The sequence below is a fragment of the Oncorhynchus gorbuscha genome, linkage group LG08 (assembly GCF_021184085.1).
Source record: "Oncorhynchus gorbuscha isolate QuinsamMale2020 ecotype Even-year linkage group LG08, OgorEven_v1.0, whole genome shotgun sequence".
In the NCBI taxonomy this organism is placed as follows: domain Eukaryota; kingdom Metazoa; phylum Chordata; class Actinopteri; order Salmoniformes; family Salmonidae; genus Oncorhynchus; species Oncorhynchus gorbuscha.
The window spans coordinates 62,182,228-62,199,345 of record NC_060180.1 but is presented as its reverse complement, the minus strand read 5'-3'; the positions used below and the strand labels follow the sequence as shown (position 1 = coordinate 62,199,345).

General features: G+C 42.5%; 1 protein-coding gene across 1 annotated transcript; it reads right to left on the bottom strand.

Moving 5' to 3' along the window:
- Nucleotides 1–2,170: 2,170 nt before the first annotated feature.
- Nucleotides 2,171–15,855, bottom strand: LOC124041945 (ras-related protein Rab-2A). Its single transcript, XM_046360140.1, has 8 exons — nucleotides 15,647–15,855; nucleotides 12,487–12,558; nucleotides 11,019–11,086; nucleotides 5,850–5,932; nucleotides 5,358–5,450; nucleotides 5,041–5,152; nucleotides 4,006–4,074; nucleotides 2,171–2,856 (listed from the first exon to the last, which is right to left on the bottom strand). Exons 1-8 carry the CDS (start codon nucleotides 15,690–15,692, stop codon nucleotides 2,761–2,763), a joined length of 639 nt encoding a protein of 212 aa, XP_046216096.1. The 5' UTR covers nucleotides 15,693–15,855; the 3' UTR covers nucleotides 2,171–2,760.
- Between the last annotated feature and the right edge of the window lie 1,263 nt (nucleotides 15,856–17,118).

Genomic DNA, 17,118 nt, shown 5'->3' with positions numbered 1-17,118 from the left:
GGTGCATATCCAGTAAGTTATGTGGAATTATTTCATAACGACATAGGAGACCTAGAAATTAAATCACACTTTCAATTGAATATCACCTGTAAACTATCAAGGCCTACCTGAAACACAGCAAAGTGTGTTAAAAAGCCAGTTGAATTGGTACTGGGTGCATATGCCCCTTTAACCTTAGTGTTCATATTTTAATGTGTAAATCATAGTCCACAGACATACAGTAGCTTCGCAGCTCTGCACCATCTGAGGATGCAAAGCCCAAACGTGCTCCTCCCCACAATTCCCAACCAACTCGGCTCCAGTATGCATCTTCTATTCATTTGAATGTGTTGACATTTGGAGATATTGCTGAAATATTCAGAAAGTATGAAAGCCAACAATCCAATATTCTAGAACACTGCTGTGTGTAGGGGTACCCATTTTGGACTATGATAAATACATGGAAAGGGTGCAGTGATAATTTCAGAACCAAGCCTGTATGAAAGAGTTTCCCAAACTCGGTCCTGGGGACCCCAAGGGGTGCACATTTAGTTTTTTTGCCATAAAACGACACAGCTGATTAAAATTATTAAAGCGTGATTATTAGTTGATTATTTGAATCAGCTGTGTAGTGTGCTATGATGAAAAAACAAAAGGTTCACCCCTTTGGTTATGAGGATGCTGCATAATCTTACAGGAATTCCAAAACTCCAGGCAGCTCTGAGGACTCACATGCTTCACTTTATAAATTGATAAATCAAGAGATACAATACAGTATGGATCCATATATAATCGTTTCATTCATATACCAACACAGACACTCAGAAAAGTACTATAGGGAGATGCAAAATATCAACTCTAAAAAGGAAATTACAAAATGTAAGTTTAAACATTGCACATTTCTTCCACATAAATGTATATTTCATTTTATATTATTTTTATTATTTGTGATAGCATTTTTTTATTTTTAAGAAAAACCAACACAGCAAACGTCGGGGGGGGGTCACAGACACTCCAGGTTCGGCTTTTCCCGCGCCGCTCTTACAACAGACGCAATGTTCACCATAATATCTACTAACAGAACGCACTGCCAAAGAAAGGAAGGCTTTACACAGCCACTCACACACCTACAGGAAAACGCTGCTCTGCACTGATGCTCCACAGCGGACTGCTTGGAAAACAAAATCCTGAAGGGAAAATATGTATGCATGCAGACTTGTATGTATAAATAGACAACTGTGGGTACACATGTATGCATTTAGGAATGCATGTACTTTCTTAATATACGTGTATACATACACACATTTAGAGCAGGGGTTCTCAATCCTGGTCCTGGTGATCCAAAGGAGTGTACAGTTCTGTTTTTTCCATAACACTGCACACCTGAGTGAAATGACCAACTCATCATCAGGCTTCAATAATTAGAGTCAGGTGTGTAGTTCAAAAAGAAAACATGTGCACCCCTTTGGGTCCCCAGGACCAGAATTGAGAACCAGTGATTTAGAGAATGTCTGAATGTCTGCAACACGTGTTTGAATGTAAAACAAACAAAAAAAGTGCTGTGTATGTGCTGTGCATGTATAAGACTATGCACATGTAGTTAGTGGAATGATTCCTTTGCAACCTGATTATGTTTTTCTATCGTTTTTCTGCTGTCCCAATCTTTTCGTTAAGGCAAACAGCTGAGATCCCTTTCCAGAGTAGAGGTGACCAAATTCTGGAGTTTGTGGTTATTGAACACAGGTAAACAACATTTTGGCATTAAAATAGATAAGATGCAGAATATTGAGCCAAAGTTTCTATACACAGTCATAGCAGATCTAGGGCACAGAGAGATAGCGAGGGGAGGGGGGAGGCAGATGGCAGGACAAACTAAAAGTAAAATCTTAAAATGGTGTCCAAGTAGGTTTTTTAGCAATACTGTTGCAGTTTCAAGCTCTATTCGTAAAGTCTAGATTTTTCCAAGAAATTCAAAGAATTCTAGCTCGGTCAACATACACCAAAGCAAGAAAGGATTACTATATATATATATATATATATATATATATATATATATATATATATATATATATATATATATATATATATATATATATACAGAATGTGAGTGATAAATACAGAATTAAAACAGCCCTGTTTTTTCTCCTTTTAGCTTCTTCACTTCAGACATGGCTGCTGCTCGACACAACTCTACGTTTCTTTTTCTCTTTTATTTCAAACTTCTGCGTTAACCACACGTTCCCAAAGCTTTCTTTCTCCCACATGAAACCAATTCAAATACTAATTGATGACCAAGCTTGTAGTGTTCGATACAATTCAGCTTTAAGTCAAAACGTCAAAAAGAAAGACATGATCCACAACTGGCTCACAGATGTACAGATAGATACGAGTCCCTATCCTAAAGCATCCTGCCTGTTTGATGTACAGATAGATACGAGTCCCTATCCTAAAGCATCCTGCCTGTTTGATGTACAGATAGATATGAGACCCTATCCTAAAGCATCCTGCCACAATAGTAACAGTAAACCTACCATTCTACAACCCAGACAGGCTCCAATGCAGGACAAGCATTTTTGCCCCAGGACCGGGGGGGTACTTTAACGTGTTTTGCTTGGTATATTTTGACTGACAGTCATGGAGTATACAATTAGACTCTCCTGTGGCAAGGCTGTGTAGAGGGAGGGGTTAAGAAAATGTTAGTGAGCCCGACCAGTCCAGAAGAAACGCAGGGGGCAGGATGGGTGGTTAGGGGAGGGGGTATGAGACAGAGGGGCAGGGTGTTCAGCAGCATCCCCCTCCAGCCTGTTGGCCCCCCTGGCTACCGGAGAGTGTGGAGTTGGTGGCAGCGTGCTGGGGCCCAATCTTAATGCCGTTAGCCTGCCGAGACAAAACCAGAACATGCAAACGGTTAGTCAGGAAAATGGAACGTGATGATGGTCAGGTGTGGTTTGACGATTTAGAGTTTGAGTGTTTGTGTTTTTCTGGCGTGGATGAAATGGATATAACAAGAAATATCAATGGTGACAAATTCTCTTTGGCTCACAGTCACATGCACACTCTTTTGTAAGCATCTCTCCCACACACACCAGCAAGTGGCACTTTCATGCACTGCCCCATTTTCATCTCTCCAGTCCTTTATTGGCTGAAGAGAACGCAGAGTGGCTAAAAGGCATCACTCCAATATGAGCCTGTGCTGCTGTTGCTTTAAGCAGTAGTAGCTATTAAGTCAACTCAATCGTTCTAAATCACATTTATAGTGTTCAGGGAAGAGGAGGAGGTTGGAGAGGGGGGGGGGTTCTCACGACGCCTGCCAGCAAGCGACGGGAATTCTGACCAGGGCTTCCCCCTCGTCAGTCAGCTGATGCGGTTTGGACCGTGTCCCTGGCCTCACTTTCCCCCACCCCCTCTCCCCCTTATTTTACCCTTTACTACCTCTCAAAGAAGGCATACCCAACGGCTGCTCAGGGACTCGCCTCCTTCATGCTGGCTGTAACCTTGTGGGATGTGAGGAATTTATGCACTGGCCAGCAGCCAGGGCTAGCGGAGAGAGGGAAGGAGAGGGAGGGGAGAAGGGAAAAAGTGGAAGTTTTGCTCGGCTCTGCAGACTGGAACCTACTCTGCTTCTTCTTGCCTTTCTTTAGAGGAGAGAGATGGGGTGTGGGCCGCTACAAATAAGCTGATGTGGAGGGGCTGCCTCGAAAATATGAATATGGGTGCAGTGTCTCCTAGGAGCATGTGACTTCGTAACAGAGTAAGCTAACACAATGACTTTCTGGCCTTCAAATGGGCCTTTTTTTCCCCCAATAGGATTTATCCAACATCTGCTCTGTCAAGATTTTATACTCTTCACTCTGTTTATGACGTGGGCTTAGGGCACTACGAAGGGAGCAAGGGCATTTGACCACTTGGCCATATCTCAGTTGATGACTTAAATCTAAGAACTCAAGCCATGTCAAGAAGATGGTCTTTGTCAAAGCTGCGGTGTACAAAATGGACACCAAATTTGTCTCTCCTATGTCAAATGACCTCATTGTTGATGTCGAAGACACCCTCCTGAATCTTCTCGTAGATCTCCTTCGCTGTGTTGATGAATGCCTGAAAAGAGAGAGTGCCTAGTTAGTATAGGATCAGAGCTGAAATCCACAGCATCTAGATGGAACCGTTGTAATAACTGATAAACTCCCCTGCAAGATATGAAGCCTTGGACCAGTCAAACCATATACGTGGTTCTTGTTAACTGAATAAGTTCTAAAAGAGTGTGATTTACAGGAGTTTAGCTTCTGGCTTGTTGCCACAGATAATACATCTTCGTCACTCCGCTGTACAAACCACGCAAGCAGACGTATAAAGAGAGCCTTAGTTTTAGCCTGAATGTACAGCATGGTAGGCCTTATATAATCATTAAGTACACCTCAAAAGCGAGACTAGTCCAGGGTGCCCATCTATAGTAAATACTGCCTGTAATTCAGCTTTTTACCTACTTTAGAATCTGAAAGCAAATGTGCACCTCACATTTAGCTCAAGAGGCTCTGGCCTGATCTGGTCCCCTCTAACCTCCCTGCCGCTTCACACATGAAATTGTTTAACAGCAACAGATGGGTTTCCCTCAGCCTGAGGCAAAGCTCCCCCACCTGACCATGGAGGCCCAGGGCATAACCCAGGGACCCAGCATTATCCTCAACACATTACTCTCCATATAGTGCATATGATAGTAGCATAGGAGCCTGATTGGCATTCGGCTGTCACTTAGGATAGGAGAGCAGAGGGGAGGCTATGAATGTAGGCGATGTACACGTCACTGAGGGAGAGGAGAGGTATCGGAAGGATTCAGGAGACACTAATGAGACAAATGAATCATATCAGGGGTTTCTGCTGGGGGGAGGGGTTATATAAACCAGGCTCCCCCTGCCTTAAATCCTCAGAGAGCCTGGCTACCCAGCAAACTGAAGAACAGATGTGTATGTGTGCGTTGGAGTGTTTGAGAGGTGGGTAATATTAATAGGCAAACGTGTCAGTTCAAACAAACAAATGCACACACAATTTAGTGTGAGCAGGAGGTACCTCTTCTACATTGGATGCGGTCTTGGCGGAGGTCTCCATGAAGATAAGGCCGTGCTCTCTGGCGAAGGCCTCTCCTTCCTCCTTCTTCACCTCTCTCCTGGACTCCAGGTCACTTTGGGGAAAACGCCAAACACATTCAGTGTTTCACACACATTACCATAGACCTGTTATGCTAGCATGGTCTTGTGTCTCTGTTTTATTGCAAATGTTAATTCATTTAAGCCATTTCAGACCTTTGAGGCATAGCCTGTTTAGTAGCCATGACAACCATGACTAGGTTGTTTGGTAACCATGAGTGACAGGGAGATGAATCTGACCTCTTGTTCCCAATGAGCATGATGACCATGTTGGAGTTGGAATGTTGGCGAGCGTCCTCTAACCAGGTTGTCAAGTGGTTGAAGGTGTCCCTTCTAAAACAAAAACAGTTGAGCAACACTTAACATAAGAACAATAAATGTTCCTTTCCTAGTAAACTAATGCATAAACATGTCCTTCATTAGGTGAATGTAGGTCCCTTTTGTAACAACAGTTGACCCACATGAGCAAAATAAGGGCATTGGGGCGGGAGATTAAATTACATCCAAAATGTATTATACAAACAAATCTCAGTGGCTCCAACTATTGTTAAACTGAATTAACTTGATAAGAAAACAACATTTCCTTTCCTCTTAAACAAACTAATATATATATATATATTTTTTTTTTACATTTGTCAAGAGCAATAGTCATGTCCTAAATCCTAGGGTAGACTTAGTGGCCAAAGTGTTTACATAGATAAGACCTGGGGAGAAAATGGCCACCAGACTGACCTTGTGATGTCATACACGAGCAGGGCGCCAGCTGCCCCTCTGTAGTAAGACCGGGTGATGGAGCGGAAGGACTCTTGGCCGGCCTGACACACACACACACACACACAATTAGTGCCAAAGACAAACAGACATAGTACACACACACAGACGCTCTGTTAAAGCAAAGACAAAGTTCAGCACAGAAGCATAGTAACCCATAGAAAGGGTACAAACAAGAGCCAGCAGTACTTCAAAGTAGTAGTAGTAAGCTGAACAAAGCAACTACTCTTAAAGGAGTCTTACTTCAAGTGCTCAAGGGTGTGTTAGACAAAATACCAACACAGATGTACTGTGTTACTAGGATCAGGGGTTCTTCTGAGCCCATGTCCTGAAAAACTCCTGGCCCGAGCCATGTTTTACTCATGCATGTCCTGCCTAGTGCCTACTATACTCCTCCAGTCCAGGCTTTCCAGCAGCTTTCTCCTAATCCATATACATTCCCAACACGATAGATATTCCCAACCAGAGAGCCAAGCCTCCTGATTTTCCCTGTGCAGAGAGGCAGAGCACAGGCAAACCCCTGTCACTGTGTACAAAAGGCTCCTCTCTTTCTCTGCATCCCATACCTGACTGACTGAGTCCTCATAAACAAGGGGCTCATTGTGTTCCACTATAGCCCACAATACCACATTCTACCCCTCTCCCCACACCCAGTGTTGGGTTAAAACAGCAGGCAGGCAGATAAGACCTGTCGATAGATGCCATTGTCAGCAGTTTATAAAATGGCTTCCCTGTTCCCTGGCTAGCAGCTGTTGTACCTTGGCCTACTCTATGCTGTTCTACATCAATTCCAGCCTGGCAGCAGGTGAGTGAGAACCAGGCAGCCCAGCACTGCAGCACATTTGAATTCAATAAGGCCTAGTCAGTGAGTCAGTGGCAACAGTCCCCCTGAGGCAGCTGCTAACGTTGGAGCTAATGGAGGCCATTGTGAATAAATGATGAATGACACCTTTATGCCTGCCATCTGCCAGATCTCAAAGGTTACAGGAAGACCAGAAATGCAGATTTAGGCTATTACATCACTCCCAGGCCAGGCAGTACCTCCCTACTCCTCCTCCTGTGCTCACACACACATGGCGGAACACACACTGATACAGCTACACAGACGGTACCCACGCCCTGTGTTTGATTTGATGTAAGCTAAGCCACAGACCATTCTAAGAAAGGGTATATTAATAGTGGTGTTTCGAAAATATAAAAGTGAAATTGTCATTTCTCAAAATGGCAGCTACATTACCAATGTGCCCAATCAAAGGTTGCCATTCTTATCCCCCTTGGCATCTATTTCTGCTGAATTCCAGCCTTACCTTTTCATCAACCAAAATGCACCTGTGTTGCCATGTGGCCTAGTAAGCACATAGCAGCTGGCTTGGTCTGAAGGCCAAAAGGCCTTTAGGGCCTTGACTTGCACCATCCATCAGAATTACTGCTGAGAGATTCAATTCTTATTTATAGAACTGTGTCTCCCCCTAGAGGCCAATAGAAATACTACACTAACATATATCCTGTAGTGTTCATATTTCCTCAGCACAGTCAGTAGGGCACTATAAAATCCGGGTTAAGTAGAAAATGGACGTAATCATGGAATCCAAACTTTTAAAATGGAATTCAACAATATATTCAACTTGAAATGAATACATTTTCCCAAGTTAATCATATGACATGAACAAACGGCATCAGTGTATACACCTGTGCAACGGCACAGGAATGCCTGTGTGTGGTGTGCATGTATCCCAACACTTTATGTAACCGTCAGTCATGATGGTAATGATTAGCTTCTTCTGGTAGATATGGAAAAGCTTCCACAAAAAGATCCTCAATTTAATCCTCAAAAAGTAGCCTATGGCAGATCGATATGATGATAGTTTATCAATCCAGTGCCAATTTGTTTTGCACACCCCAAAAAATAAAAACATTTTTCCTAAACCTCAAAATTCTCATGATGTGGTTTAAGCAGTGTTGTGTACTTAAAGAAATACAAATTGGATGTTCTATATATTTTAAGTATGATTTAGAGAGCAAAATAGATAAATGAAAAGAAATCTAGAAAAACAAAATGGGGGGAAAATAATATGGAATTTGGGTAAATTCTAGAAGGAAAAAAAATATTAAAAAAAATAAAATAAAATCAGACCAAAAAAATGTAAACAGCTTTTAATGGGCCCTAGCAAAGCACAGGGGAATCCCACATAATTAACAGTAGGGCACACTGAGAAACCCTAATTAACACTTCAATCTTTACTCCTAATTAGGTGTGTTAAATGGTTAACGGCTAATTGGTTAGGCACAGAAAACACATTTGACTGGTCATGCTTATCAGTCTATAGGTTAATTTGTATAATTTAATGTAATTAAAAATTCCGGTGTGTTAGTCGTCATGCACCTTATTTATCACATGCGCACAGCATACAGAGCCTAGTTTGAGGAGCAGAATAGCCTATCAAATCAAACTCCAATTTATTTATCACATGCACACAGCATACAGAGCCTAGTTTGAGGAGCGGAATAGCCTATCAAATCAAACTCCAATTTATTTGTCACATGCTTCATAAACAAGAGGTGCAGACTAGCAGTGACATTTTTACATATGGAGCCTTCTCAACAACGCAGAGAGAAATGACAATAGAAAAGTAACACGTAATAACAAAAGTAAACCATAAGTAACGATAACATGTCTTTATACACGGGGTACCATTCCTGAGTTGATGTGCAGAGGTACGAGATAATTGAGGTAGGTATGTACATATAGCTAGGAATAAAGTGACTAGGCAACAGGACAGAAACAGTAGCAGCAGCATATGTGATGAGTCCAAAAGATGTTAGTGCAAAAAGGGTCAATGCAGATAGTTAAATAGTTAACCAAAAGCCTTCCGGACTAACTATTTAACAGCCTTATGACTTGGGGGTAGAATCTGTTCATGGTCCTGTTGGTTCCAGACTTGGTTTATTGGTACCGCTTGCCATGCGGTAGCAGAGATAATATTCTATGACTCGGGTGTCTGGAGTCTGACAATTTTAAGGCCTTTGTCTATACCAGGCTGTGTCAGAGGTCCTGGAAGGAAGGGAGCTTGGCCCCAATGGGCTGTACTCACTACCCTCTGCAGCGCCTTACGGTCAGATGGCAGTAATTGCCATACCAAGCAGTCATGGAGCCAGTCAAGATACTCAAATGGTGCAGCTGTAGAACTGAGTATCTGAGGGTCCATACCAAATTGTTTCAGCTCCTGAGGGGGAAGAGAAATTATTCTACCCTTTTCATGACTGTGTTGGTGTGTGTGGACATTGAGAGATACTAAGTGATGTGGACACAGAGGAACTTGAAGATCTCGACCAGCTCCACTACAGCCCTGTCAATGTGAATGGGGTTGTGCTCGGCCCTCCTTTTTCTGTAGTCCACGATCAGCTCCTTGCTGACATTGAGGGAGAGGCTGTTGTCTCATCATCATCGTCGGTGATCAGGCCTACCACCGCTGTGTCATCAGCAAACTTAACGGTGTTGGAGTCGTGCTTGGCAACGCAGTCGTGGTTGAACAGGGAGTACAGGAGGGTACTAAGCACGCACCCCCATGGGGCCCATGTTGAGGGCCAGCGTGGCAGTTGTGTTGTTGCCTACCCACACCACCTGGGGACGGTCTGTCAGGAAGTCCAGGATCCAGTTGCAGAGGGAGGTTTTCAGACCCAGGGTCCTTAGCTTAGTGATGAGCTTGGAGGACACTATGGTGTTGAACACTGCGCTGTATCACCCATCAGACAGCACTAGAGCAGCTGCTCAAAGAGCTGGTACTGGACTGAAATGTGCTTTTGTAAGCCCAGGCATTAAGCAACATATAACATTTCTAAAATGCAATCGCATGTTAAACTGTTTTGACGGCCACGGTTAAAAATAGCTACTATCTCAATCTAAACTGGTAATTAAAGCACGCCTCCCATTTGTTATTTGAGTGCCTAGGCTATAGTCAACAGTATGCAGGCTATCAGAGAGTCACCACCACTTTGCAACGTGAGCTTGAGGCAGTAATCGTTTGAAACCTGAACGTTTTACTTTACTTCATATTATGAGTCATGTCTTACCTTGCTTCAAAGTAGCCTAGCCGAAATCCAGCCATAGAAAAGTGGAGGCAGATATTTTAGAAAAAAAGACTTCATGACGTCAAATCAGCATTTCTCTGTGGTTCTATTGGTTTTACATCAACTTTTGTTGTCCAGAAACCAAAGTCGCAACCCATCCTAGTGGTTATTAGATTCCCCCTTTTGCTACAGATATTTTCATTATGGCACCGCTCTCATTATGTGTACTGTTTAAAACAGTATTTTCCTGTAAAATGCATTTTGGTAAATGTTTGAAAAATAGAGTTGAATGTTCAATAATAGACTATAGCCTTTTGACTGCATGACGATGGGCTTGCTATTGTTGCATGTCTCCATTAACTGCTTCATGAAAAATGTCCGGTCCTTGTATGCATGCACAGTATTGTATTTTCTACTGGTCACATCATTTTACTGTTTGGAAAGAATGTAACCGTTTGTTGACTGGTTAATGAGGGTCAGTTAGTATGCAACAAAAAAACATTTAAAAATAGAAAACTTCTCACAATTACAACGCTAAGGTTATTTGAGAAGAGGGTGAAACATGTGAACAGCGAACTGACAAATGCTGTTGTGTAGGGCTCTGTCATTGTTCTCTTTACAAGGCAAGCAACATGTCCATAGTGACACAAAATGGTGATACACATGCTGAACAAAACATCAATAGCATGTACTGTATGTTGAAAATAAAACATTTTCTCCAGGTGTACAAGATTCCAATGACTCCAAGATTTAAAAATCTCCTTATCACTGATAAGATACCGATTTTTACCAAAGAGGATTCCAAGAATATCATGATTACAGTCGACCCCTGATAAGTGCACTTGAGATAGGCTAAGTATAAACTGTTTAATTGGCAGAATGAACCTGTATCACTTCAACAGTACATTGACTACATTCTTTATGATTGAACTGCATGCAGTAGTTGACAACTTAACTGATGAGAACTGTCCCACACTGCTGCATGTATCAGGAGTCGACTGTATCGTGTGTTCAGGTAAAGAATCATATCTGTTCAATGTGAAAACAGGGCAGGTATCTTACCGTGTCCCAGATCTGCAGCTTGATCTGTTTACCATCTATGGTGATCATCCGCGCCCCAAACTCCACACCTGGGAAAGACACACCCACCACAAGGACACAGTCAGTCTACAACTCACTTGCATGAAAACAATAATACCAAGATTCAATGGAAATCATGAATGGTTAGTACTATAAGGAATCCTTGGGATGTCCCTACCCTAAACTTAGCCAAAACATTTTGCAGGTCTGGGTTTGGGAAACACTGTTCTAGAACCCCTCCCCTGCCTCCACCACAGAAACACCCTAAAAGCCTATGTTGACTAATGGTTAGAGCTGACACAGTGTAGTAGAGGAGGCAGACACGCACTGGCCAAACATAAAAAAAAAAAAATTAAGTTAAAAAAAAAAACTGAATTCAAATTGTTGCCAGTAACACAGTGCAGTCACTAACTCTCTTGATAACATTTTACTCGCCCTAGCAGAGCTGATTTGTGTTAAGAGTGATGTGTTCTGTTATGTGTCTGGAAGTAGCTAGCAAGCTAAAATCAAATCCATCTCCCTCATCGTCAGAGGTTAGACCAGAGGAGTGATGAAAATCCTTAAGAAATTAATTAAGACAAGGGCAGGGCGTGACATTAACGCTTGCCCGGGGAAACTAAAGAAAAGTTGTCCGATATGGAGATCACAACATGGAAACAATTAGGCTGCCCAATCAGAATTGGAACAAAGCCTTTACACCCAGCAGCTCTCCAAATGGAGGGTTGACGGATCACGTGTTTTATACAGTAGCATATCAGTCGGGGGGTAAGAGCCTTGCTCAAGGACACAACGGCAGGAGATATAATGCATGGGATCAGAGACCAGCAGCCTTATATTGTCAATTCCCGTGAAAATAATGAATGTTGTTTTGTGAAGTGGGTCCTTGCATCAACCCATTATTTTTATTTCTACTTCGCACATTCTTCCACTGCAAATCTACAATTCCCGTGTTTTACTTGCTATATTGTATTTACTTTGCCACCATGGCCTTTTTTTGCCTTTATCTCCCTTATCGCACCTCATTTGCTCACATCATATATAGACTTGTTTCTACTGTATGTTTGTTTTACTCCATGTGTAACTGTTGTTGTATGTGTCGAACTGCTTTGCTTTATCTTGACCAGGTCGCAATTGTAAATGAGAACTTGTTCTCAACTTGCCTACCTGGTTAAATAAAGGTGAAATAAAATTAAAATAAATCATACAACTCAATTTGTCACCTTTTTGGCCCATGGTGTTTGTCACCCTTTTTTGGGGGAGGAGGGGCAAGTGACCTGAGCTTTCAGACAAATGGCTAAAAAGGTTCATGCCAAGCCCTGGGCGTGGAGATCGGAGCTGAGCACAGATGATTTAATTGAGGTCCCTCCAGTGCAGCTAGGCAGTGCAGAGGCAGGATACATTTCAATCACAGTCGTTGTTAAACGTTATAATGAATATAGAGGAGCCTTACCGATAGTGAGGTCGTGCACCGGCTGAAACCGCTTGTCTGTGAACTGTAATAATAGGCATGATTTTCCCACACCTGTAAAACAAACATGCACAGTTAAACAGAGGCACACGCATGACCAAATAGGCACTGTCTGCATAACTAACATCATTTAGCCAGTCACACACACGTTGGAAAACCAACAACACATCTGGTCGCACACACACATTAAAGAAGTTGAATCCCATTCTTTGATATGATGTGTCAGAGAACAAAAAATTACATAAGGAGGGTAATTTAATGAGATAAAAATGTCAGACTGTATCAGGCCCTACAGCCCTCTGACTACACCCACACACACAATGGTAAAGAAGCTCATAGTCAGTCCTGCTGAAGCCAAGAGGCTTGTCAAACAAGTAGAATTCTGGTTGTCATTTTTTTCTGGAGTAGGTAGAGGATGCATTAAAACACATTCAGGGTGAGATATCGTTTTATTCCCTCAATGGTCCTGGGTGGGATAGTGTTATCCGATCCTGGATCAGTGGTTAAGATGAGCCATTTCCTCCTCAAACTTGTTTCTTCAGGAGGACCTGTGTTGGAGGCACTGTCAACATGATGATGAAGCTCCTGATGGGGATGGACATTTTATCAAAAATGTCAACACACAAATGTCATGACTCATGAGGTTGTTTGGTGTGATGAAACAAAGATATTCCCTGGTAGCACTGACCATAATGAATGCAATAATTAGCCTAAAGATGGGCGGCTAACTCCATTTATTACAAAGTACACCTAAATATAATGTGTGGCGTGCGCCTGTGTGAATACTTAAATAAGTAAACAATGACAGTGAAACACACTGCCATATTGTGGGGGGGGGACCTGTGAAAACGTGTCCTGCACTGTATGGTTATAAGGCAAACAGGTGAAACCTTTAGGACACCAGAGAAGGCTATCATTAGTGTTTCTATGGGTTACCACCACCGTTGCTAGGCAGGGGAGTCAGGGTGATAGAAGACATCATGAGAAGGATGTAACAAAACAAAGCTATGTCACCCTTTTAACTGTGTACCTGCTAGACAATCAGCCTCTAGCACTGAATAGATAGTCCATCTGGTTCTTTAGTGGTCAGGTCATTATCTTAAAGCAACAGCAATTAGACAGGGTGCCAAATCAAAGACTAGCCTAATTACCCCCCCCATCACTAATTGAAAAACTGCATTTGATTGGGCAGGAAGAGGTGTACAACTGGATTTTGAATCAGGTGAAAACTACGGTTTATGGTATGGAGGCTGAGAAATAATGCATCCTTTTGGATAGGGGTTTCTCAACTATCACCTCATCTAGCCAAGTTACCAACCACATAGCGTAGACTATATCTTACTGCTTGAACAGCTGGGATAGCCACAACTAAACAGCAAAGTCATGTAGAATGTGAGTGGGTAATGTGAAAACACTGAATGATCAACAGCTTGGGTTGCAGGGGGTCACATGATGGCCTCCAGTGAAGCCAGGGATATGACAGGTCTGCAGTGTTGCAACTAGAGCTGTGACGATACCAGTATCACAAAAATATTCCATGGCAGAAATGAAAACAAAGCAGTCCAAACTCTTTGGCCCTTTAAAAACCTACTGTATGTAAAATATTGTGTGCTATAGTTTAGAAAATAAATGTGACTCGATGACAACATGATGTTTGTTTCCACATTAGGGCTGTTTTTCTTGATGTGTAATCCCTTCGTGTTTTCTTTCCTTGCCACAATACTAACGTCGTCCTGACCCTATTAATTATACAAATAAAACAAGGGGGAAAACTCTGCTGGATGTAGCCTGGGAAAAAATGCACTGAGATTTGTACACCCAAATGCTGACCACTGTTTTGGGTTGGAAATGATGTCTCCAGTTTGAAACAAGCAAATAGTCTGGTTCAAGTAAAATTCTGCCCTTTCATCTCAGAGAAATGCAGGGGAGCATGTTGCTTAATCTGTTATTGGCCTTCCTGCAAACAGGGTACACTTCCCTTCACTGATACTTTCAAACAGAATAAACCACAGTAAATTGGTACTTTTAAAAAGGCAGCATGTACCCTTTGAATGTACAAGCCTTATTGATCAATTAATAAACTAAAGTGAAGGAAGTCTTAGCATCACAACATTCCCCCTGTGGTCTTGAGATGCCAACCAGGTACATGTGTTTATTTCTCAGTATCAAACACTGTCATTCTGTAGTCAGACAGATAGGTAATCTCAGGATCCCTCGTTGTCCCTGGGTAATATGCATAGCAAGCGGTGCTGCTCTTAGGCTATTTCAACAAGGATCCGGGTTGAGCAATAGATGTATAACAGATCTAATCAAATAAGATGATGCGCATAGTTATACTGTTTTTGATAAACAAGTACATACGTCGCCTGCTTCTAATGCAACCTGCAATAAATTATCTGGACAAAAATGTAGGTTGGCTTTGGCAGCATCCACAATATTTGGGAAACCTACACAGTCCGCCTAGTCTAGGTAAACAAACGACAGTGAACTGCTTAACCTCATTAACATAACACCCGTGTAAAAGTACATTTTAACAACACGAGCATAAACAGCTAAACTAGAATGCTGCCGTAGTAGGCAACCGTACAAAGAAGTAGGTAAAACGCCATTTCGAGGGAGGGCGCTTGGTGCTTGTGGCCTAGCAATACAACCGCGTAAAAAAAAACAGACAGCCCAAAACCTTGGCTTGACTCTGTCCAAGTGACTGACATAGCCAGTGCTGACGCCCATGTTGTAGAGAAGCTGTCAAACTAGCTGTTTTTTTATGTCGCTGTAAACAGCTACTTTGTTAACGTTACCTTGTTAGCTAATAGGCTAAGTAGCAAAACTAGCTTAGCACCCCCACCCTCAGTGTACAACCGAAGGACAATAGGCAGTCGGCTTGTTGGATGGGTTGCTAAATTAACACGCTACTAGTTGACCACAACATTATGCGATGTAAAGTGGGATTTTTTTGGGAGGATTATTTCACGTTAATGACAAGCTATTAACGACGTTTGCAAGCGAGAAATATGTCAGTCATCCCACCTCCCGCGTCTCCGCTTTTACCACGTCACATTGGACTCTCCAACACTGCGGAAATACAAGATATCTGCTTGCTAACTACCGTTAGCAATATTTGCTGCTATTGACTAGTGCTTACCTGTGTCTCCGATAATGATGTATTTGAAAAGGTATGCATATGCCATGGCCACTGGATCCTGTGTCAACCTTCCTCTGCCGTTGTTTTGTGTAATTGAAACCGTATGAAAATGGTCTATGTAATCGTTAAATCTTCCCCTTTCTAGCCTCCTTTCGCTCTTCGACGGGAAGGAACAAATAACACCTCCAAGCTTCAGCTGAAAACGTCATACGTTCCGCCCTCGCCACGCAAACTAAAAGCAATCATTCACCCCAGTTGCTACTGGTAGTAGGCTATTAATTGATATTGTGTCACTTAGACTCTTTAAAACAAATCTAAACCTGATTAACTAAACAATTTGCAAGACATGTAATTAATGTGCACATGATATAGCATGGCTGTTTAGACCTGCACAATCTGATGTAGGCCTGGTAGTCCTTGTTAAAAAAGGGTCCCCTTAACGCATTCCAAGGAGCCCCTGTAAATCCATTTGTTTTCATTATTTGATAGTTGCTTGCAGATTATTTAACCCCTTATGACATGTCAATATTCATTTTATTGGGGGCAAAGACAGGTCAGTGAAAGACACTCAAAAGGGGTGCATGACATGTCCACCAGAACTGTTGGAGAGCAGAATGACAACAAGGTAAGTATTTTCTCTTTAACAGGAAATAGTTGATTACCAATGCAATGCATATTCTGCTGTGGTGTACATGACCATGAAGATACACAAATCAGGCTACTATTCTGGAACCCACTCAGACCTGTGATACCAGAAGTGCCCCATGACTTCAATATTTTTTCTTAATTGATTTGCCATTTCTTTTAAAATGCTGAAAACTCCCCTTATGTATATGGGAAAACCCATTCTGGGAAAATCGCCTGTGGAACAAGAATAACAATTATTTACATCACAGCTACTTCAGCCATATGTTATATTACTGCAAAATAAAAGCTCTGCTATTGAAATGTATTCATTTAGGAAGGACTGTCCAGAGTTATACCTCAATAGGGTAGAGTGCATGGGGCAAGTTTCTGCCTGCCAACCTGGGAGCAATCAAATCGCACAGCCTGTCTGCCAACCTGGGAGCAATCAAATGGCACAGCCTGCCTGCCAACCTGGGAGCAATCAAATGGCACATCCTGTCTGCCAACCTGGGAGCAATCAAATGGCACAGCCTGCCTGCCAACCTGGGAGCAATCAAATGGCACAGCCTGTCTGCCAACCTGGGAGCAATCAAATGGCACAGCCTGCCTGCCAACCTGGGAGCAATCAAATGGCACAGCCTGTCTGCCAACCTGGGAGCAATCAAATGGCACAGCCTGTCTGCCAACCTGGGAGCAATCAAATGGCACAGCCTGTCTGCCAACCTGGGAGCAATCAAATGGCACAGCCATTGGTGCCACGAGGGTGGTGTGTGGGCAAGGGAGCTGGCCAGGCCCCTGGCTTTGAGGCATTGTGATGGTCCTATTAGGGTACATCATTGTAGGGT

Coding starts and splice junctions, on each gene's coding strand:
- LOC124041945 (XM_046360140.1), bottom strand. CDS start 15,692: ATGGCATATGCATACCTTTTCAAATACATCATTATCGGAGACACAG. Junction 5,153..5,357: donor ATGCTCATTGGGAACAAGAG/GTCAGATTCATC, acceptor TTTTCCCCAAAG/TGACCTGGAGTCCAGGAGAG. Junction 2,857..4,005: donor TCTTCGACATCAACAATGAG/GTCATTTGACAT, acceptor TTGTCTCGGCAG/GCTAACGGCATTAAGATTGG.